General features: G+C 52.1%; 1 protein-coding gene across 1 annotated transcript in view; it reads left to right on the top strand.

Annotated features, from left to right (window-relative positions):
• The window catches only part of PAX5 (paired box 5), a 157357-nt gene that overhangs the window by 97886 nt on the left and 36635 nt on the right, over nucleotides 1-22836 (top strand). The window contains exon 7 of the mRNA XM_036330365.1: nucleotides 2249-2378. Coding sequence (XP_036186258.1) covers nucleotides 2249-2378 — 130 coding nt within the window. The remainder of the gene's footprint in view (nucleotides 1-2248; nucleotides 2379-22836) is intronic.

A 22836-nucleotide genomic window follows, 5' to 3' on the forward strand; every position in this document is an offset into this window, starting at 1 on the left:
TAGGAAGATTGTCAAGACCTTAGAGTCAGATGGACCTGGATTTGAATCCTGACTGTGACACCTAGAAGCTGTGTGACTTTAGTCAAACCACTTCCCCTCTGTAATAGAAGTCTCAGTTTCTTCATCTGTAAAATGGGTGTGACATAGAAACTACCGCATGGAGTGATTGCAAGGATTACATGGGACGATACAGGTCAAGATCCTACACAGAGTAAGTGATGGATAAATGTGAGCTTTTTACGCGGTTGTGAAGATTATGCCCTGGCACCACTTGTTGGGTTCAACAGGGCTCCCGCCTCTTGGGGAATGGTAGTCAGGAAGGACTTCCTGGCAGAGGAGGCATTGGAGTAGGGCAGCGAGATGATCGGGAGCCAACACTGTCCTCGCAGTGACTGAGAACACTGTGTGAGCATCCCAGGGCCACGTGTTTCCTCTTTCATGAAGGACAGACTTGATCCAAAGATTTTTGGCTGGACCTGGAGCTGACCACATGAGGTGCTTTTGCCTTCCACATTTAGGTCTCTAATCCGCCTGGCATTGATTTTTGTGTCTGGTGTAAAGATCCAATTTCTTTTCCCTCCTTGTTTCTGAATGGATAACGGCTACCCCGCGCTGTTTACTAGACAGAGCATCCTTTCGCTGATTTGTGCACCACCTCTCTCATATGTCAGGGTTCCCACATATGCACGGATCAGTTTCTGGACTCGCTTCTGTTTCATCGGTCTATTTAGCTGTCCCTGTGCCAGTCCCCCACGGTCTTAATCACTGCAGCTTTCTAGTGATTCCTGATGTCGGGGAGGCGTGTCCCTATCTTGTCCTTCTCCCTGAGAAGCGCCTGGGCTGGCTTCAGGCCTCTGCTGCTCTCTGCGTGTCAGAATCAGCCTGTGCGGGAGAGGACTCACGGGCCCTGGGAGCACGGGCCCTGGGAGCACGGGACAAGCTGTCCTCAGCGGGACTCCACCTCGGGTGCTGTGCCCACAGCACCTCCTGCACACACAGCTGCCATCCTCCCTGATTGGCATTGGAGCTGCCCAGGAAGCACTTTCGAATTTATTTGCAGAGAAAAGCGCCAGGAACGTGCCCGAGTCCGAGTCCCTGCTGCCTAGAGCTCCTCCGTTTCCCTCCCTGTGGCTCGGTCTCGTTATCCTATCAGGGTCCTTTCAGAAGACTGCTTGCTTCCCTGCCCCTGTCTGCCAAGGACATAATTCTGGACAAACAGGGCTGTGTCTTCCACTGACAATGCCAGAGTCCTGGAGGGAACTCCCCACACCAGAGCTTGGCATGCACAGCTACATTCTTTGGCTTAGGTGTTTGCAAATGTTTGTTTTACCTGAAAATAGGTTGGGGGCTGGGTGGAAAAGACCTGTCACTCATGCTTGTAATTCAGTCCGTTCTTGAATGGGAAGACCCACTGGCATCTTTGTCGCCTCCTCTGGAGACCATTCTGATGGCGGCTTGGATGCCAAGGAAGTGACTCATGGCCAGCTTTCCTTTCATGACATGGCTTAACGGCAGGAGCGTGACTCGTGGGCCAGATGCACATGGTTGGCCCGGACTTGGAAAATCAGATGCACACGCCTCGCAGTTTTCAGCATACAGGTGTTTATAAGGCTTCCAGAATTCCCAGACACTTGCCAACTGTCAGCTGGTTTGACTATTGAATTGGGGATGAGAGGTTATGGTGAACCGGCCCCTGCCCTGGGACTCTGCCCTGTGGTCCTTGGGCAAAGCCCTCCTCCCCTTGGGCCTCAGTTTACTTGTGTGAAAGGAGGTTTGGATGAGATGATGCCCCAAATTCGTTAACCTTTTTTCTGCGGCTCTACTAGTATGTCTGAGAGCACAGAATCAGAAACAGCTCCTTCCAGCCTCTTGGCAACAAGGCTCTTATTTCTGCCTTGTTTATGGTGCTGATGTCTCCCTCCCCACATTGGTGATGGTTGTCTCTGGCGGCTGGGGCTGGGCGAGGGAAGCCCGCAGGCCACAGAGGAGCGGGGTTTGAATTCTTAGGAAGCGGCACCGAGTCCTGCCCGCCTCTTCACCTGGGTAGGATCGCTGATTCTGGATATGGTCTTGTTCTGTTGAGCCGAATTTGCCCTCTCAACACCCGGGCGTCCGTGAGTCCCCTGGAGGCCTTGGCGCTGGCAGGGCAGCCCAGCCAGGTGGCTGAGCCCAGCATGTGGCGTTGGCATTTAGCTGGGGTACTTGGAGTCTCGATGCTGAGTTGTCTCTGTTTTGTTATCTCTTTCAGACCCCTGAGTATTCAGCCATGGCCTCCCTGGCTGGAGGGCTGGACGACATGAAGGCCAACCTGACCAGCCCCACCCCTGCCGATATTGGGAGCAGCGTGCCTGGGCCACAGACCTACCCCATCGTGACAGGTGAGGGCATCTGGGGTGTGTGTGTGTGGGGGGGGTGGGGTTGGGGGAGTAAATGGCGGGAAGAAAGAGAGAGAGAAAGGGAGGGACTGAGAGTGCCTCTGTGGTGGGAAGAATGGCTTCCTGGTGCTTTTGGACCTGACTGGTCATTTCTGTTTTAATGAGGTTCTGAGGTCCTGGAAAAGGTCGGGCAGGAGACTGCCGGGGCCAGGGTCCTGGCTGTGATGAGACACCGCTGTAGACTGCTCAGATGAAGCTGGAGGAGAGAAAATGCCTCATGGGCTTGGCTGGGAGGGGTGGCAGGGAAGCCTCGTGTCATGGGGCCTGGTGATTTCAGGGTCCCCTGTGTGTGGGGCCGAGTGTTCAAAGGCCTGGGATTTATCCCCCTCGTGCGACGGGCAGCCCTGGTCGGCTCTAGCCTCGAGGATGAGTGGGCCTCCTGGCAGATCGTTGCTGGCATTTCAGATTTCCAGGCAGAGGTTGAGTTTAGAGGGCAGGAGGTCTATGCTGAAGGTGCCTGGTGTATGCAAAGCAGCCGCCTTTCTGGAAGGCCTGGGCCGCCTCTTTAGCTGTCAGTGTAAAGATGAAGAGCTTGGGCCCTGGAGGCCCACTGCTGGGGTTGAACTTGTCATTGACTAGCTGGGTAATGTTGTGTAAATTATCTAAGAATTATGGGCTCTGTGTGTGTGTGTTTTAAATCTCTAAAATGGTGATAGTAGCTACCCCATAGTGTTGTAAGGATTAATGCATTAATACATATAAGGTGCTTAGACTTTGTCCAGCATACAGCAAACACCAATACATGTCGCTATTATTCTTTCTCATGGTGGCTGGTCACTGCTGGGATTGCTGCTCAGGAGGGGCTGGATGGAGGGACCCAGGCAGACTGCAGCCCTGGGACGGACTCAGCTGCCAGCGCTGGGAGGTTGTCCAGCCCGCAGGCAGGAGGCAGTCTCAGATGCTGCACAGACAGACCCTGGGGGCTGACGGTGGCGCTTGGGCCAGAGCCTTAGGTCCAGCTGAGGTGGCGGGAGGTCCCTGTTGGCTGGTAGGCAGGACTCGGTGACGAGTGACAGAGACAACCAAAGAAAATGTAAAGGATTCAGTTAATGGCGTTGGGACAAGTGGGCCTGTTGGATCCATACCACACTTTCTATATCAAAACTCCAAGTTGGTCAAATTTTAAATGTAAAATAATAAAACCATAATAAAACTAAAGGATAAAAAAGGGAAATATTTTTGTAATCTTAGAGTGGGGAAGGCCTTTTAAAATCTGTTCCAAATATGAGACAAAGAAAAATAATATAAGTGACTGTTTAAATAAATGTCTTTTGTATGTTTGGAAAAAGACAAAGAATAAGATTGTAGGGGAAAAAAAGTAGAACACAGATGAAAAAAACATCAATTTCCCTAATATCTAATGAGATTTTAGATATGAATAAGAAAATTAGTGAAAAAGATAAAGAATATAAATATGAAATTCATTGAAAAATGTGGATGTCCAACAGCACATGAAAAGATATGCACCTGACTCATAATTTCAAAACTGCAGCCCTGGCAGTGTGATCAGTGGTTAGAGCGCCAGCCCAGGCACTGAATGGTCATGGGTTTGATTTCTGGTCAAGGGCACATACCTGGGTTGCAGGTTGGATCCCCAACCCCAGTCAGGGATGTACAGGAGGCAACCAATCAATATGTCTCTCTTACATCCATGTTTGTCTCTCTCTCCTCCCTCCCTCCCTCCCTGCCTTCCTCCCTCCCACACTTGCGAAAAATCAATGGAAAAAATATCCTTGGGTAAGGATTAACAAAAAATAATAATAAAATTGCAAATTAAGACAATCATGAGACATTTTTTAAAATTTATGAGCTTATCCAAATTTGAAATGTTTCTTGAGGTCTAGTGTTAGAGAGAGTATGAGAAATAGATATTTTCATACACTGTCATGGAGGGAAATTTGGCAATATCTATCAAAATTTGAAATTCCTACCCTCTTACCTAGAACTTTTATATGCACACTTAGGACTTTATCTCGCAGATTTATTTGCACAGATGCACAGTGATACCTACATCTGTATATTAATTACACATTTATTTATAATGGCAAACAACACGATGTCTATCAATAGGCGCTGATTAAATAAATGATGGCTCTTTCACAGAACAAAATACTATGAAACCATTAAAAAGAACTGTGTGGGGTGTGGGGTAGAGAGGGTCAGTGGGAAAAAAGGGGGGACTTCTGTAATGCCTTCAACAATATAGATACATTAAAAATGTCTGGGTCCCTCCTATCCCTCTCCTTTTTTTAGAAATATGTTTTTATTGATTTCAGAGAGGAAAGGAGCAGGAGAGAGAGATAGAAACATCAACGATGAGAGAGAATCATTGATCGGCTGCCTCCTGCACGCTCCCCACTGGGAACCAAGCCCACAACCTGGGCATGTGCCCTGACCGGGAATCAAACTGTGACCTCCTGGTTCATAGGTCGACACCCAACCACTGAGCCACGCCGGCCGGGCCCTCCTATCCCTCTTGCTCCATGCCCAGAATCACCGTGAATGCAACAGCCCTGAATGCAGACGTAGGCAGGAGTGTGGACATAGGGACTCATACTGACTCATACTGTGAACCCGACTTTGCCCGTAGGTGAGCACCCCTTGGCAAAGCTCCAGCTAAAACAGGTACAGGCTTTGGCCGGCTTACACAGTAGTTGCCCTCCTAGCAAATGCAGTATATATACAGCAAGACCATGGAAACGGCAAGTTCACATTTATATGTAAATGAATTTCAGTTCTGGATTTAAATAATTACAAATAGATTTTCCACCTACAGGAATGTTTGGCCAGACATGACAACAGTGTAGAATGAAGAAAAGCTATAGTGTGGGGCTCGTCCGCTGTGAACCAACAGTGCCCCTCAATCATGTAAAAGCCCCCACAAATTTTCAAAACACCTTGTAGGGGGCAGTTGCTGACCGCACTGCAAAATGTTAGGATGTCTTGAAGGAGCGCCCCCACGGGCTATTGGGGTAGAGTGGACCTCCACGTCGCCATGTGGCCTTAATTGAATTCCACCTGTGTTAGTGGACGGGCTGACCCAGTTCTGAACTCTTCAGGGGAAAGCGTGAGTCTTCCTGCCCCAGGCCTTCCCTTCTCGCAGCCCAGGGCTCTCGCTGGGGCGTGCCAGCCCCAGGTCTGGGGGAGGCGGTTGGGCAGGTGCTACTCCATCCCAGCCCTCACACTCTGAGATGACTAGGGAGGGTCTCATTAGAGAACGAGTCTATTTCTCTCCGTCGTTTATGTGCCACATTAAATATTAGGTTAAACCAGGGGTCCTCCAACTTTTTAAACAGGGGGCCAGTTCACTGTCCCTCAGACCGTTGGAGGGCCGGACTATAGTTTAAAAAAAAACTAAGAACAAATTCCTATGCACACTGCACATATCTTATTTTGAAGTAAAAAAACAAGACGGGAACAAATACAATATTTGTGTTTGCATGTGGCCCGCGGGCCATAGTTTGAGGACCCCTGGAAACCCTTGCTCAACCAGCCAGGGCCATGGTTCAGAAACTGCTCACCATTTGCAAAGCGGTGACATGGCCGGCCGGTTCCTGCATTGTCAGCAGTTTGGGCCCATCCTGATTGGGACTAATTACCCGCAGGTGTGCCCTGCCTCCCAGGGAGGACGTGAATGGCCTGGCATCTTGCCCCCAGCTGTGCCCACCTGACTCTTCGCCTGAGAGAACAAAGGGAAGGGCAGCCCATGTCCTTGCAGGCCCCTCCCCTGAGGACCTTCTCTGCATCCGCAGGTTGGAATGGCGGGAAGAGACTGTTCAAAAAGTTTGGGAAACACTGGCCTGGTGGATGCCCCAGGCCCTGGAATTCGAGACGGCCCCTGGGCACTGTCCCTCTAAGCAAGAGACCATACATGGGCAGCAGGTGAATACCTACAAGGACAGACAGAATGACTGCCAGGTCTCCAAGACCACCCGCTCTGATTTGCTGTATCTCTGAGGTTCGATGTTTGGAGCCTCATGACCGCAAACTTGGATGTTCAAAGAAGTCCATCCTCTTCCTCCTTTTTGTCTAAGCAATAGCTGAGGGCTGGAGGAAAGCGCTCTAGACCCGGAGTCAGAGGAATGGCTTTAAGTCTGTTCCCCGCCACCTGAACTGTCCTGCCCTTCGGCAAATAGATTGTCCTCTCTGAGCCTCAGTTTTCCTAACCAGGAAACGGGCATGGCAATTTCTACCCCTCCTGGCTCTTTTGGTCGTTTCGAGGCTGTACTGAGGTAGTAGGGGAGAGGGTTTAGAGCCGCCGAGGGGGCATCTGAGTGTGTGGGCAGCTATGAGAGAAGGAAATCTGCAGGGGGTCCAGGACCTCAGTGTCGGCACCTGCGACCACAGACAGGCAGGATGTGAAGGTCATGTGAGCCACTGCTCACTTCACAGGTGGGAAACCCAGGCCCAGAGAGGGCAGATGACCTCCAGGCCGCAGCCCCGGAGTTAGAGCTGGAACTGGGGCTACCCCTGCCTGGGCCCTGGCCCTCGCAGCCTGCTGCTCTGTGGTCGGATGGACTACCAGTGGTTCTCAACCTTCCTAATGCCGCGACCCTTAATACAGTTCCTTATGTTGTGGTGACCCCCAATTTCATTGTTACAAATTGAACATAATTAAAGCATAGTGATTAATCACAAAAATAATATGTAATTATATGTGTTTTTCAATGGTCTTAGGCGACCCTGGTGAAAGAGTCGTTTGACCCCCAAAGGGGTCGCGACCCACAGGTTGAGAACCGCTGGACTAAGACGTTCCCGATTAAATTTCCAGAAGGCATTTCTTCTGGCCTATAATTGAGACTGTCAGCAGGAAATCCAGGCTGTCTGGTGGGAAGCCCAGCCTCACCCTATTCGAGCTGGGCCCCCTTGGGCAACACTAGCCTCCATGCCCAAGTCCCCCATTTGCAGAATGGGGCCCACAGTCCAGCTTCCTCCCAGACTGCCTTCGAAGATGGACATGCGTGGTCTGTGCTGGGTCTGAGCACAGAGCCTGGCCCTTGTTAAACCCTTAACAAACCGTAGTTAGTGCTGTGCTCTGAGCTCTTATCCCAGAGTCTGGCCAGGTGCCAGGTGTCCCGACCGGCTGTTTGCTCACCTCTCTCTGGGGACAGTTCCTCTGACCTGTTTTTATGACCCTTTTTGAGGCTCAGTCAGACCCAACAAAATAACTCTTCCCTCAGAGTGAAATCATGATGAATAATAAAACAAAAAGATAAGAAGTGCCTTACGTATCCAGGCAGCCAAAAGGTGCAGGGAAAATGACAATAATGCTACAACCAGCATAATACCTGGACCCGCGCTCAGTCAGGCAGGTTTCCTAGGAACCCCGTGGAGGGGGCTGGTGTCAGCGCTGTGTATGCACTGGGAAGGAAGCAGAGTATCCGTAGTTACTGTCTAGTGGACCGTCCCTCGGTGCCCGGCTGGGAGTAGATGGTGGCTGTGGTGGACAGTCTCTGCCCTCACTGGCTTCCCTGCTGGGGAGAGCCAGACAGCTCACAGCAAACACAGACACAGTGGGCAGTGTAATTTTATAACGGCGCGTGCTCCGAAGAAAGCAAATTGGGGCGAAAGTAGAGAGAGACTGGGGTTGAGGGGTGGTGGCGAGTGGGATGGGGGCATGAAGCAGAACCTCTCTAGGAAGGTGGCATTTGCCAGGCCGGCATGGCTCAGGGGTTGAGTGTCGACCTATGGGCCAGGAGGTCACAGTTCAATTCTTCATCAGGGCACATGCCCAGGTTGTGAGCTCAATCCCCAGTGGGGAGCATGCTGAGGCAGCTGATCAATGATTCTCTCTGATCATTGATGTTTCTGTCCCTCTCCCTTCCTCTCTGAAATCAATTAAAAATGTTTTTAAAGAAAGAAAGGTGGCATTTGATCTACGACCCTCACCATGAGAAGCCTCTGAAGATTTGGGGGGGGAGCATTTATGACAGAAGATAGAGCCTCAGAAAGTGCCTTTTAAATGTATGAATGAGTGAGCAAATCCGATGATGAGAGAGCAGAACCATTTCTCAGTTCTCTCTCCGCTGCCAGTTGGGTCCAGCCCATGTTCAGGCCCGGGGGACTCTCAAATTAGTGGAAACTAACTTCAGAGATCAGGTAGCCCCCCCTTCTCCCAGCCCTGGGATCTGCTCTACATCAGGGCTCGGTCACCTCTGGGAATGGGGATTTCACTCCCTCAGAGGCAGAGAAGCTTTAACAGGACTGACCCGCAGCTGTTCTCCTTGGACTCAGTCTCCTTTCCCGCTGGCAACCCAGAAGCCGAGGTGTCTGCAAAGTCCAGGCCAGCAAGCTGTGAACGCAGGTCTAGATGCTGCCCAACGCTTTCCTCCACTGGCTTCCATGTCCCCATGATCCAGCCCAAAGGTTGTTTTGTCTGCTTAGTGTTTTTTAAACTTAAAATAGCCCTAACCTTTTAAAGATGAGAGAACAACCCAAACATCTGTCAGGAGGGGACTGGTTAAATAACGGGTAGCTCATCCATATGCTGGATTACTGTACAGTGCAGGGGAGGAGGGGGCAGTTCTCTGTGTCCTGATAGGGAAGGATCTTCGGGGTATGTTATTCATGAAAAAGCCAGAATAGTGTGTACAGGTGCTACGTTTTGTGGAAAGAAGAAAGGGACAGTGGAAGGCACATCTGTGTTTGCGTGCACATGCATCAGGAAACTGGCTCTGGCTGGTTTGGCTCAGGGGATAGAGCGTCAGCCTACAGACTGAAGGGTCCCGGGTTTGATTCCGATCAAGGGCACATACCCGGGTTGTGGGCTTGATTCCCAGTAGGAGGCATGCAGGAAGCAGCTGATCAATGATTCTCTCTCATCACTGATGTTTCTATCTCTCCCTCTTCCTTCCTCTCTGAAATCAATAAATATATATATATATTTTTTTAAAAAGGAAACTCTGGAAGGATACTCAGGAACTTCATAACCATGTGAACTGAGTGTGGGAAGAGGACTTTTTATTGAATTTCATTTTCATTTTTAACTCTTTGAACATGCCAATATGTCACTATCAACAATTAAATTTAAAAGTGCCTTAAAATCGGGGGATTTAACATAAAGATTAAAATGTCCAACTTCTCTTGAGAAATTGGAAGACTTGTCCACCTTGTGCACATGTCCACCTTGTGCACATGCCCACGTGGCCTCGCTCAGATGGAGCTGAGCAGCGGTCACCCTCTCTAGCTGAGCCATACTCTCCTGTTTACTCCAGATTCTACCTGGCCAGCTTGTCTTTCTTACCTGGCCTGCTGGCCCCGGTGGGCTTTTGAGTGTTTGACCCTGCTCCAGCCCATCCTTCCTGGGTCCTCTTATTTCTACTCCTGCCCAACAGAAAACCTCTCTGTGAAGCGAGGAAGGGCTGCCTACAGGCTGTGCAACTGGCCTTGCCTGTCCCTGACTCCAGGTCTTTGCTCAGGCTGTTCCACCTGCTTGGAACAGCTTTCCCCAAATATCAGCTCCGGGCGTACGCTATGCCGTGGGGAGGGCCTGGGGCACGAGTGCAAAGTTCTCCAGAAGAATGCAGCGTTTTATTCCATGCAGTGATGTCACACCCTCTCCAAGCTAAATGTTGTTGGCCTGCTTCGGGGACCTCAACCCAGAGAGAAAACTTAACGTCTGAGACTGGAACTTGCCCAGATAGAGAAGGCTATTTGCCTGCCAGAAAGATTCAAGGGGAATCTGATTGGGGCTTAAAGCATTTGGTTTTGGATCATGAAATAGACTCACAGTTATAGGTTCAGTAGAAACCTAGAATTTGGGAATCTTAGTGTTTGTGAAGATACTCAGGGGGTCAGAGAAGCTGGAGATGTGATCGTTTTAAAGCCAAATGAAATTCAAGCATCTCCGTAACTAAAATGCACATCAAAGGAAAGTATGATTCGCTTTCAGGTGAGCACAGCGTTCCCCAGAACTATTGGTTGAATACATGAATGAATATTTGTGTAAAGTGCAGTGTCAATTAAAAAAAATAATTTCAGCAGAAAGTACTTGAGCAGGTTGTTTCTGACCTTGTATTTTGTAGGATGAAAATAAACAAAGCTGGGTGGCCATCCCGGTAATGCTCTCATAGATTTTTACACTTGTGGGCAGCTCTGAAGCTGACCTTTCCAATAGCCTCTGGGCAGGTTTCTGGGCCTCCAGCTCCCCAGCCCCGCCCCCTCCTCCCCGCCCCCCCTGCTGCGACACATCTTCCTAAAAATAGCAACTTCATTATTTGGAAATGGCTTGTTCTCCTAGTCAGAGATCTCCACTGCCTTGCCATGATCAAGAATAGAAAATGCACCAAACTGTAGCGCCTGGCAGTTAGCAGAGCTGCCGCCAGTCATCATTCATTCATTCACTCATCTCTCCATCATAACCCAACTCCTCCTCCATGTCAAACCATAGCCTAGGCTGGATCTTGAGGACTGTAGGCTCCTGTCCTCAACATACTCATAGTCTGAGTGGGGAGGCAAATGTGGGTAAGTGTATAGGGCAAGACAAATAAAAAAAAGAAAGATAGAAATCCTGCGAGAAGCCCAGTGCTTTTGAAGGCACGGAGGCGGGAGCGATCGCTTCTCTTAGACTGTAGGGTTTGGGGAACATTCTGTGGAGGATGCCATGTCTGAGCTGCTCTGGGGGAGACACACTCCCATGGCTGCTCTGCTCTGAGGCTTGCTTCAGTCTCACGCAACCTGCCTTTTATCATTCCTTTTTAATCACAAAGTAATACGGCTCATCTATAATAATAAAAGCATAATATGCTAATTAGACCGGACGACCTTCCGGACAAAGCTGGGGCTGCGAGGAAAGCCCGGTGGGTGCCTGCCAGCGGCCGGAGGGAAGCCCGGGTGCTAGAGGGGAAGCTGGTGCCAGCAGCTGGAGGAAGGAAGGCCTACTCATGCACGAATTCCGTGCATCGGGCCTCTAGTTGTAAAATAAATTCAAATGGTTGGGAAGTATGTACAGCAACCCATGACTGCACCTCCTCACCCCACTCCTAACCCATTCTGCTGAAGTCATTAGAGTTGACAGTTTGATATTATGTCCTTCCAGAACCTTTTCTGTGATAAAAACGTAGGGTTTTTTTTACTCTTCCTACTGTCGTTCACTTTTTAAATGTGTATTGCATGTTTTATGGACACCCAGCATGTCGGTGGGTACAGAACTCCCATCCTCTCCCATCCTCTGGGTGAGCCATCCTGGACTATTCTCAAGCAAGATGGGCCAGAGACCCCATATCCTCAGCGCTTAGAGGTGACGCGGTATTTGGCATCCGGGGCTGCAGACAGAAGGACTGGGTCCAGGAAGGGTGGAGGGCGTGAACCTGGTCATCCAGGGCTGTTGGCTTCAAGACAGCTGACCTGGGGCCTGGCTGCTCCTCCCCTGCGCTCAGGGCTGTGGGGGAAGGAGTGCAAAGTGCTTCAGAAGAACGCAGCATCAGGGGAAGCCACGGGGAGGCAAGCTTTCGATGAGCACAAAGAAGAACTTTTCAACAGTTTGAGCTCCTGGAAACTGAATAGGCTGCCTCGGGAGATAATAACAATGATAGCTAATGTTTATTGAGCATTTGTTATGTGCTCTGGTTCATTTACTCCTTTACTCTGTGAAACATAGGTACTAGTTTTGTCCCAACGAACACTGACACAGACTGCCTGAGTTCACCCAGCAAGGAGTGCAGAGCTGGTTTTCTCCTAACCCCGGTCGTGTATTCCTTTGGTTGGTAGTGAGCTTCGTGTCATCAGAGGTATCCAAGCAGAGCTCTCTCGCGCGCCCCTGCAGCGCAGCTAGGCTGATGGTGACTGGGGTCTGTGGGAGCTGGTCCAGGCCTGTCTTTTTAGCACCTCCCAACCCAGCCATGCCCGGTCCTGACTCCAAGCCTTTGTTTCTGCTCGTTCCTCTGCTGAGAAGGCTTCTGTCTTAAGCGTAGGTGGTATCTGGTTGAAGGGCATGGGGTTGACTCACTCTCCAGCAGCTGGCACCCCGTAAGTCAGCCTGTTCCAGGCAGACCTGCCCAGCCTCGCTGGACCTCAGCGAGGCCTTCCTCAGGAAGGGCAGACAGCCATAGGTAGCCTTGTTCTTTCTTTCTTGGGAAACTTAATACTTTGTACCTCTGGCAGGTTCCTACCTGGTTGAAGCCACCTGGCAACTCCTTGGCAACCCTAGAGCCCTCAGCCCCCATGGCACCTCCCCCTCCCAGGCCATTCCCTTTCAGATGAAGGGAGGCTCAGTACTTCTAGCAGCTTCCCACCGAGACCAAAGCTCTCTTTCGTTGTTTTGTTGTCAGGAAAGAAAGAAAAAGAAAAAGAATTGTCACTGCCTTTGTGCAGAGACCTCCTTACACTTTCTCTGGTCCAGCACAGGTGGAAGGGTCGTGCCATTTCAGCCCTGGTTCTCTGCAGGAACAAGTCAGTTAAAGTCCCCAGCTCTCCCCACCACACCCAGTCAGCTGCCTGCTTTCTCAACCTTTATTGCCCTGCTCGCTTGAGAGGGGGTAAAAGATGCCAAGCAACGGTCCAGGTGGTGAAGGGTGGGAGCCTTGGCAGGCACGTGGGCAGGCGGGAGAGGACACTCACATGGGAGCGGGCTGGGCGGGAGGACTCGCCTCATCAGATGGAGCCTCGGGGTGTGTCTCCTCCTCTCTGGGACCCCTGGCTTCCATTATAGTCAGGGTGGGTGGAGAGCATCCAGAGGGCCTGGGGCAGGCGGGGGCGGGGGGAGGGGGGGGGACAAGGGTGGCAGAAGGCCTACTTACCGGCTCTGGGCAGTGACTCTTTCCCAGATAGCCTGGCAGTCTCGCAGTATCTTTCACAACCCGTAGTCCGTCTGATGGCACACATAGCCATCTATGCCAATACAGGGGTATATTCCAAAAAGACACCTGTGTTGTTCTTATTATCTTTACATCTCTTCTGTACTAACGAGGCTGGTGAAGTAAAAGACTCCTACAGAACCCGATCTGGGCCCTCTGTCCTCCCACACTTCCTCCCCTGGTCCCACAGCCCATTTCAGCTCCTACCCCAGGTTCACAGGGTCTGTGTTGGTCTGGGCTGCCTGGAGCACACCCAGCAACTGCCCAGTTTCTCTGTGGGCTGAGCACACCGCTGGCCACCGGCCCTGCCTGTGGTCCTCCCCCTAGAGGAATCCCTTCTTTGACCTTTGTAATTATTCCTGTTCAATCTTCCTTCGTGTTTTTCTCCTCTCCCCTTTGCGGGGTGCTCCACTCCTGCACTCTCTCCAGTGTATTAAGGATGTGAGTGAAATTGATGACTGGGATGTCTCGGGTCTTTATGATGATGAATGACTTTCACTGACAAAGCTTTTATTGTCTGTGATTTGGGAAGAAGGGGGAACTGATATATCAAGGCTGCCTGTCACACCATTTAATACAGTTATAAATCCTGACGTCACTAGCTGGTGGCCAGGAGCTGGAGAACGCCTCCGGCCCCTGCTTTGCCGAGCCTTTATGGATTTTCCCCACTCGCCTTTCTTGGCTTGACTGTCACAGTTGTGTTTTGGGAGGGGGGATGGCACAGCGGGATGGCGACTTTAAAAATCCCAGGGGCAGCCTGGGCCAGGGAGGAAAGTGGGAGCCCTCCCCACTCTAAGGAAAGGAGCAGATGGCGGGCCTTTGAGTCTAAGGTGGGCAAGGAAAGTGTTCAGTGAAACCAAATCCTAAAAGTACGCTAATAGCATCTTGCATGTGCACCGCCCTTTACTGTTGACCGGGTGATTTTATGTCTGTTACTTTCCAGGTATCCCTTCCATTCCCGTGGGGGAGAGTGGCAGGGAGAGACTTGGTCCCCCTTTTACAGACAAGGAAACTTGGTGAAGTGGTTTGGCCAAGGTCATGCCACACATGGGGCACATGCAGAGGATGGCTTCTCCGGAAGCCACAGCCTCACCATGAGGAGTTTGGGGTGTGGAGCCAGACAGCCCTGGGCTCCCAGCCTCGACTCCTCACTGTCTAACTGTGGATCTCGGGAGGGTCACTGCAATTTTGTGAACCTCGATTTTCTCATCCAGGAATGGGAATAACGCTCTCCTCAGAGGGTTGTTATCAGGACTAGATGAGATAATGCACGTAAATCCTTAGCAAGGTTCCTGCCCCATCAAGAGTGCTTGATAGATGTTTTTAAACTGAGAGAAGCAGGTGGCAGATGTCACAGGAGCAAGAGGAGGGCCACCATGCCTTCCCAAGGTTGTGTGTGTGTGTGGGGGGGGGGGGGGCGGAAGGTGGCCAAGGAAAGCTGCCTGCAGCTGGTGACACTGTGCTGAGAGGAACGAGTAGGAATGGGTGGGAAAGGACATACCAGGCAGAGGGAATGACAGGATAAAGGCAAACAGCACAGGCTGAGTGAGGAAATACAAGCAACTCCAGGAGCAGTGAGATGTGCAGCTGGAGGTGAGGGCGGGGGTCAGACTGAGGAGGCTCCCAGGGACCTAGGATCACAAGCTCCAGATGCTGGGAGCCTTGGAGAGCGGTAAGTGGGGAGTGGCATCTTCAACATCATCTCTCTGGGGTGTTGACAGAGGGTGGGTGTAATGAGGATGAGACTCAGCAAGAAGACCGAGCGTACTGAAGGTGGTGGTAAAAGTCCAGGAGAGAAAGAAGGAGGACCTGGACCCAGGCAGTGGAGATGAGGATAGAGGAATAGAATTGACCAAATACAGGATTAGGTGAGACACGGAAGTGAGGGATGGCTCCCTTGGTTGGAGTTTGGGGCCCTGGGTAGAAAATGGAGCCAGCAGCTGAGAGAGAGACAACAGGAGGAGGAGCTGGCTTGGGTACTTGGACTTCATGGTGCCCCAGGGACGCCCAAGTGGGAATGTCCAGAGGGCAGTGGGGAGGGGTCAAGGCTGAGGCTATGGATTTGGAAGGCCTGGGCATGGAGGAGATGGGTCACTCAGTGAAGATGTAGAGGCAAAAAGAGTTGAGAGGAGCAGAGATCTAGGAAGGGACTCTGGGGGACAGAGGTGACTGGAGAGAGGAAGCCATGGAGAAATCCGGGAAGAGCTGACTGACGAAGGACAAAGCACAGCACCGTCTTGGAGCCTGTAGCAGTCACAGCTCTTGGTTGAGAACAACAGAATTCTCTCTGGCCGCTAAAGGAGAAAAGGAATTTTCTAAAGTGTATTAGGACACTCAAGAGGACCCCAGAGCCAGGCCTGGAGACTTCACAACCAGGAACCATGCCTGAACCACAACTAAGCCACACCCAAACCACTGACCACACAGCAGGACTGCTCCCGTGGAGACGCCACGTAGGCCCGTGGACATGGAGCCCCCAGCTCGTGCTGCTGTCACTGGGCACCAGAGGTCACCACTAGAACCTCTGTCTTGGCAGCTGGGCCCACAGGTGTCCACTTCTTTATGTCACTACCTTCTGAGTTAACGGCTCACATATGTGTGCATGCTTGGTGGAGCCAGCAGGTGCCTGCGTCCTAGCTGCAAGAGTCTGGGCGCTCACGCTCCTGACCTCTGCCTTGAGGAGCCGAAACGCTTATGGTGGAAATTTCCCAAAACAGGTGTCCAGTGGTGTAGGGTGACCAAAAATGTTTGAAGAATTGAGGAGTGAGCGAAGAGATCCAAGACAACAAGGGCTGAAGTATCGGTTGGTTTTGGCAGTTAAGTGGGCCTTGTTCTTCGAGTCACTTACCAACCAGACTCAACCCCTTCCCATAGGGCTTGAAGCATCATTAAATTCAAACCCAAGGACCGCTGCACAGGCCAGACACCACTGAGAGGAAGAGGGAAACGACTGTACTGGACTCCAGGGAAGCCTTAGTGAGGCGAGGAGGCTGGACGGAAGCCTATGTGGTTGGGCTATTTTTTCAGGATTTGAGTGACGTTTAGTGTGTGACTGGCCTGGGGGAAGAAGCAAGCGAGGATCCTGTGGCAAAGCCCCACCTTGGGAGGTTGGGGGGAGGGGGGTGTCTAGGAGCCTTTCCCCTTTGCTAGAACTTGGGTGGCTGGTGGCTTTTCTCCAGCAGGGAGGATAGGAAGTGCTGCCTATTGGGCTCCGGTTCTTAAGGGCATGGATTGCCCAACAGCGGACATGGGGCTGGCCCAGAAGAGTGGATTGGGAAAGGTTTTCTGAGCAAATGAATGAATGAACCAGTAAGCATTTGTTTGGCCTCAGCTGTATGCCAAGCATTGCGCCGGCACCACAGGGAAATAGATCAGTGGGACGTGGTCCCTGCCATGGAAGGGTTCAGTCTAGTGTCTCTACCAACAGCCAACAAGCGCCGTGCTGTGGAGCTGGGCACAGGGGCTCTGAGAGCACCCAGGAGGGAAGGCATAGCTGTGGGTGGGCAGGGCAGCGTGGGGCATCTTGGGAATGTTTTCCCCAGGAGGTGCCATAGATGGAGTTTGCTGGGTGCTGTTGGGGCACAGCAGTAGCATTTGTTCAAGCCTGGGGCAAGGTTAGGGCCAGCAGGGTGGGGTGGGGGGCTGGAGCCTAGACTACTCCAGTAGGAATGGGGGTCAGCGAGAGGTTCGGACTAGATCCAGAGGCTGTGGGGAGCTGTTCAGGGAGGGAGCTGAGGAGTACAGGGTCCTTCTCTAGAGGGGCTGCCTATTGGAGGAGGCTGGGCCCAGCCAGGGAGACAGGTGAGGGAGATAGGGGGCGATGAGAGTGAACTGTGGCCAGAGTTGGCTGTGGATGTAAAGGGGCTGTAACCTGATGATATCCCCAACCTCTACTCCAGGGGCGTTGGTGGGAGAAGCTGGGCCTGTGGGTGCCAGGGTGTCCAGGCCAGGCCTTCTTGCCCAGGGGCACCCTGCAGCCTGCTGGGTGCCCTCATTATGGCACTCATGGGCGAGGAGAGACGCGAGCAGCAATTGAGACGCCTCCTGCTGGTGTGCGGAGTGCAAACCACATGAGATCCCATCTTGCGCATAATGTGCATCCGAGGACAAAATTAGATTGAGAAGTAAATGAAGCCGAAAATTTCCAAAGCATTTCCCGTCAAGAAGCTGTTTGATTGCGTGCTGTAATTCTCCGAGTCCTCCTGCCCAGTAGGTTCCTTTTGGTGGGGATGGCTTGAGCAGAAGGTGATGGGAGGGGAGACAAGAGGTCTTTACCGTGTCGTGGCCATGAGTTCAGGCTCCATGTGGCTCCTTCTCCTGGGTGGCCTGGTTCAGACCTCAGATGCCCTGTGAAGAGGGTGTTATTGTTCCCATTTTGTAGACAAGGAAACTGAGGGCACAAATCATGTGGTATCCTGTCAAGGTCACATAAATAGTACGCGGTTGGCTGGGGTGGCAAGCACTGGCCTGTCGGACTTTAAAACTCAAGCTGATGCACATTTGAATGTTTGCATCTTTTAACCAGAAGGCTCTGCTCCTTCTCCTTCCTCCCTCTCCAAAGCCCAGGAACCCTGGGAGGCAGTGCATGGAGTATATTCCCATTTTGTAGATTTGGGAAGTGAGGCTCAGTGAGGTACCGTCATTTGTTGGTAGCATGGTAGCGGAAAGCCAGTGGTGGAATCTGATTCTTGTGTGTGGTCCCCCTACCTTCCTGGACTAGCAGGGACAATAAATTTTCATTCTCTCTCTCTCTCTCTCTCTCTCTCTCTCTCTCTCTCTCTCTCACACACACACACACACACACACACACACATACACACACACACACACACAAGGCAAGTTTGGAACTGGCGCTCTGGGCAGGATCCCACTGGCTTCATCAATGCCCTCCCTTCCCTGGCTCCAGGTCACTCTGGGCACCTGCTCCCTGACACGGGCTTAGCCCTCTCCCGGCTCCAGAGCCCCTGCCGACCTCAGCCAGGCCCGTGGAGCCCAAGGGTGCGGAGCCTGCGCCCTTAGGTCGGCTCACAGAGGACACTGCTCCTTCTGCTTCATCAGGGACATCCGAGCCCTGGGCTACTGGAAGGAAAAAAACCGAGAGTCAGTTTCTTGAACTTGAGGGGTGTTCTGTGGAGGCAGGAAAGGAATAGAAAAGCAAGGGAAGGAAATTTGGATTGAGAGCCATGATGGTTCTGGGCCCAGGCCCGGCTGGGCATGCTCTCTGGGCACGGCCCGGTCCTCGCAGGGGCTGCTTCGCTCACCAGCCGTCTGGACAATTAGAGATTTTCCAACAATTGCTAAATTGTTAAACTTATTTTGTCAAGAAAACTTTTATTCAGATAAAACCTTCCTGGGAAGCCCTTTATTTATCTAAACCAGTCAGAATCGAGGTTCATTGGTTTTGGGGGTGCCAGTCCCCCAGGAGGCCCAGAGGAACACAGCTGGAACCCCTGCCCCAGCTGACCTTGAGTGACCTTTGGGCTCTGGTGCTCCCTGATTCTAAAGTGGTTTTCAGGCCACTGTGAAGCCCGCTCAGAGAACACGTATTTCCTCTGCTCAGCCTGGCTCTCAGTTCCCACCTCTCAAGTCCCAGTTCTGACACCTTACACCCCAGTGTTCCACCTGCCTCACCCCAACCTCTGCCAGTGGCGGAGGAAGCTTAGACCAAGCACACCACCTGCTGCGGTTCATCAACTGATGTGAGGCGACCCACTTGTACTGGCCATCCTGCCCCGACCCTGCCCCAGCCCCACGCCCGATCCCTCTGAGAAACGCCGCCTCCCCCAGCCCCTGGCGGCCTGGCTGCTGGCATGGAATCTCAGGTCTGCTCTTTGCTAATTGTGTGGTCTTGGGCAGGACATGTCTTCTCTCTGAGCCTCAGTTTCCCCAGCCATGGTCGCTGAAATGGTGACTAACCAGCAAGTTGAACCCAGGCCTGACTGACTCATGCTCAGTAGAACCCCCACCCTGGGTGTTCTCTCCTGCAATCCCATTTGGGGCTCCCATAGCTGGTTTATAAGCAAGAGCCCGAGCTACACTGGGTGTCTCAGAAGCTCCTATACATGTCCCAGCCTCCTATACATGTCCCGGGGCGAGAGGGAGGGACAGGCTGGCGACTGGGCAGCCCACAGAGCCAGCCAGCAGGGCGATTTAATGCGTGTTCGCTGCTGCACATTAGTTTGCCGTGCACCCTGGGAGGTGCCTCTGCGGTCGCTTGGTTTTCCCTGGCAAAGCGCACCTGCCCAGCCTGCCTTTCCTGTGGGCCCCCTGGGCAGTTACCAACCGGGCCCTCGCTGCGTGGTCCGGGAAAACGATCAGAGGAGTGGCTGGGCTTTCTTGGTTCCAAGTCTGGCTCTCCATGGCATCCGCCATCCTGCTGCCCCCAGGGCCAAAAGTGGACCAGCGGAGCCTCTGGTTTGGGATTTGTGAAGAGGTCAGAAGCCTGTCTGAGGCTTAGACTTGACTTGTTGGCTATTTCTTAAATAAATGGGTCGTCAGCTAGACAGATGTGGTAGGCAGAGAACTGGGTAATATGCCATCTTCACGTCTCTAGCATCGTTTGATTCCCCCAGTGGGTGACCCGGGATTAAGACTCTGGCACACAGAGGAGAGTGTTCAGGGAGGGGAGGGGACCTGCCTGAAGGCACAGAGCTTTCTGACCCCGAGTCCAGGGCTGGCTGGGCCTCATGGCCTTCACACTCGGTCCTCCAACCCTGACCTTACCCTCCAGCTTGAAAGCTTCAGTAGCCCCGGCCTACAACGCTTGACTTCATTTCCAACCCGTCCTAGATGTACTAGTATAACCTGGTGGTCAGGACCTCAGGCGGCCTGGGTATCCAGCCTTCCTCCACCCCACCCCGCCCCACCCCACCTTCTGCCTGTGCAGCCTTGGGCAACTTATCTCACCTCTCTCAGCTTCAGTTGCCTCCTCTGAACATTGGACGTAACACCACGGCTAACACTGGGGAGCACGTTAGGCCAGGCCCCTCTCTAAATGCTTTGTATGTCCTAACTTTTTAATCCTTTTAGACAGTCTTGAGAAGATGATATTATCATTAGCCCCACTTTATAGATGAGGAAACTGTGGCATAATCGTGTCCAAAGTTACAAAACAACTAGTAAGTAGCAGAGCTGGGATTTGAACCCAGGCAGTCTGCGCCCAGAGCCTTTGCTCTTAGCCACTAGGCTCATTCAGCCTTTCCGTCACCACCACCACCGCCACCACCCCAGCAACAACAGCAACAATAGCTTCTGCCCGTGGGATTGCTCTGATGGGTTCATGAGACAGTGTGCATAAAGCACATAGAAGAGGGCCTGGCAAAGAGAAACTGCTCGCCAGGGCCAACTACTATCAGTTATCCATCGTACGCAGATTTGGTGAGACCGTGGGCACACACAGGGGTGGGTGGCATTATCGACTGTCCTCTCTGTGCCCAGCCTGGTGCCAGGAGCTTTACATGCATTTGTTCATTTAATTGGTGCAGCAGTTCTACAAGGCAGATAGGATCATCTTTATTCAGAGTTGAGAAGACTGAGACACAGAGAGGCTAAGCCACTCGCTCAAGATCACACAGCCAGCAAGTGTGGAGCCAGGGGCTGGATGGAGACGGCCAGCCTGTGGTGCTTGTCTCTGTCTTGCCACACTGCCCCCTTTTACGAAGATGTAACGCCCCCCAGCCTGGAAGTCTGCTTCAGGGGAACGCGATGCTTTCTGTGTGTTCGTGTCCTCCTCCCATTTTCCACTTCGGAGTCACCCATCGCCCAGGTTATGCCGACGCCAACTCCCGGGAAGGAGGACTTTCCCACCTTCAGGTTTGGGAAGTGTGTTCCGTACCGAGCCAGCTCAGCCAAGGGTTCGCAAGCCTGAGGGAGGGCGGTGAAGGATGAAGAAATGACAGACAAAGAGAATAAGCTGGATGGATCTTCCTGTGCTGGCTGAGGCCACAGAGAGAGATCCGGAGGCAAGCTGAGCCTTTATTTTATAGCCAGAGGTAAACAAGGTAGTAGTCACCATAGTTACAATGTTCTTGTGAGTTCCACTTGTTTTGGCAGCACTTGCTGTATCTCCCACAGGCCATTAGCTACCCAGATAAGATCTAGGGAGCCTCATAAGGTCAAGCCCAATTATGCTAAGAGGGCTGTGCCCTCTAAGCTGGGACTTGTTTGTGGCTTTGCCAACAGGTCAGTCTGAGGCTTAACCCTATATAGCCATGCCCTACAGTGTTCTGCATTAGCCACCTGGAGGTGGGCAAATGGATGCAATCCTGGTGGCCTGGAGTTGAGGAGAGGCTTGCGGGACTGTTCAATCTCCACGTTTCACTCTGGCCATGGGACTCTATGATTCTGAAACGTCATGAGGCAAAGAGATGTTTTCGGGATCCTCCAGCCAGCGTGGGAGCGGACTGCAGCGAGGAGTGGCGGCAGGGTGGGTCTCCCTCCGCAGTCTGATCTCCTGGCGATCTTCGCCGTTGCCACGCACTGTACGCGGGTTCTCCAGGGACACATCCCGGACCAGATGGACAATGGAGCTCTTCTCCATCTGCGACTTAGGATTCTATAGGCCCCAGCCAACTCTCAAAACACTGGTTTGTCCTATCAGTTTCTCGCATAACAGACACCCATCATTATGCTGGAGTGACATAAGTCTGCCTCCTCCTATGACAGCACCCAGCGTCATCTCTGTGGCATGACTGAACCTGGCCCGATACAGAGGCCTGTAGCCGGCGGCTTGCCCTTCCACCCCACACTGCTGAGGTTTGGATACCTTACGTCTGATTATATTGTTTCCCTGTCTCCATCCTTGCTGTTCACCTGTCATCTGTCACTTCTCCTCATGTCACGTTGCCTGGCTCTAAAAAGCGCTCTCCTTCTTATTTTGTTGTTTTCAAGCTGCTGGGGCTGGAAAACCCAGCCATGAGCTCACTGGGACCGTGTGCAAATGATGAGTGAGCCCCCAGAGCTGATGCCCAGAGGGGCTCCAGGACAGGCCTGTGCCCACCTTTTGGCTCTACTCACAGCCAGATTGTCGGGGCTGAGATGGCCTGGTGGTGTGTTTTGGATCGGCGGGATACCACCGTATTTACTGCCCTTGTCAGGGCTGGATGTTGACTTGGGGGAGGCCTGAGGGACCACGAGCTGTGAATATGTGACTTGACCAAGGTGCTCCTGGCATCATGATGCTGCCCTTGAAAGCAAGCAGTGCCTGCTGTGACAGCTCTGGCCCGAGAGCTGCAAAGGTGGGAGCAGGGGGCAGGGAGGAGCCATGCACTTCGAGCATCTTGGATTCATTATTATCTCCCCTTTGAGCCTGTGAGTGAGCCCCTTGGGGGCGCAGACAGTGTCTGGTTCTTAAGATAAAGTTAAATTTAAATCAAAAAGTTAATTTCAAATAAAAAGTAATACATGCGAGTAGTTAAATATTCAAACCATACAGAAAAATAGGTAATGGAAAGTAACTCTCCTTCCCCCAACCTCAGTCCTGCCATTCCTAGGGCCTCACCCCAAAGTGAACAATGCCTTGTGTGTCCTTTCAGTCACATTGTTAGACACCTATCAGCACACAGATTGTGTCTGTTTTTTATTAGCACAAGTGGAATCCTTCTCTACAC

The sequence above is a fragment of the Myotis myotis genome, unplaced genomic scaffold (assembly GCF_014108235.1).
Source record: "Myotis myotis isolate mMyoMyo1 unplaced genomic scaffold, mMyoMyo1.p scaffold_m19_p_12, whole genome shotgun sequence".
Classification (NCBI taxonomy): domain Eukaryota; kingdom Metazoa; phylum Chordata; class Mammalia; order Chiroptera; family Vespertilionidae; genus Myotis; species Myotis myotis.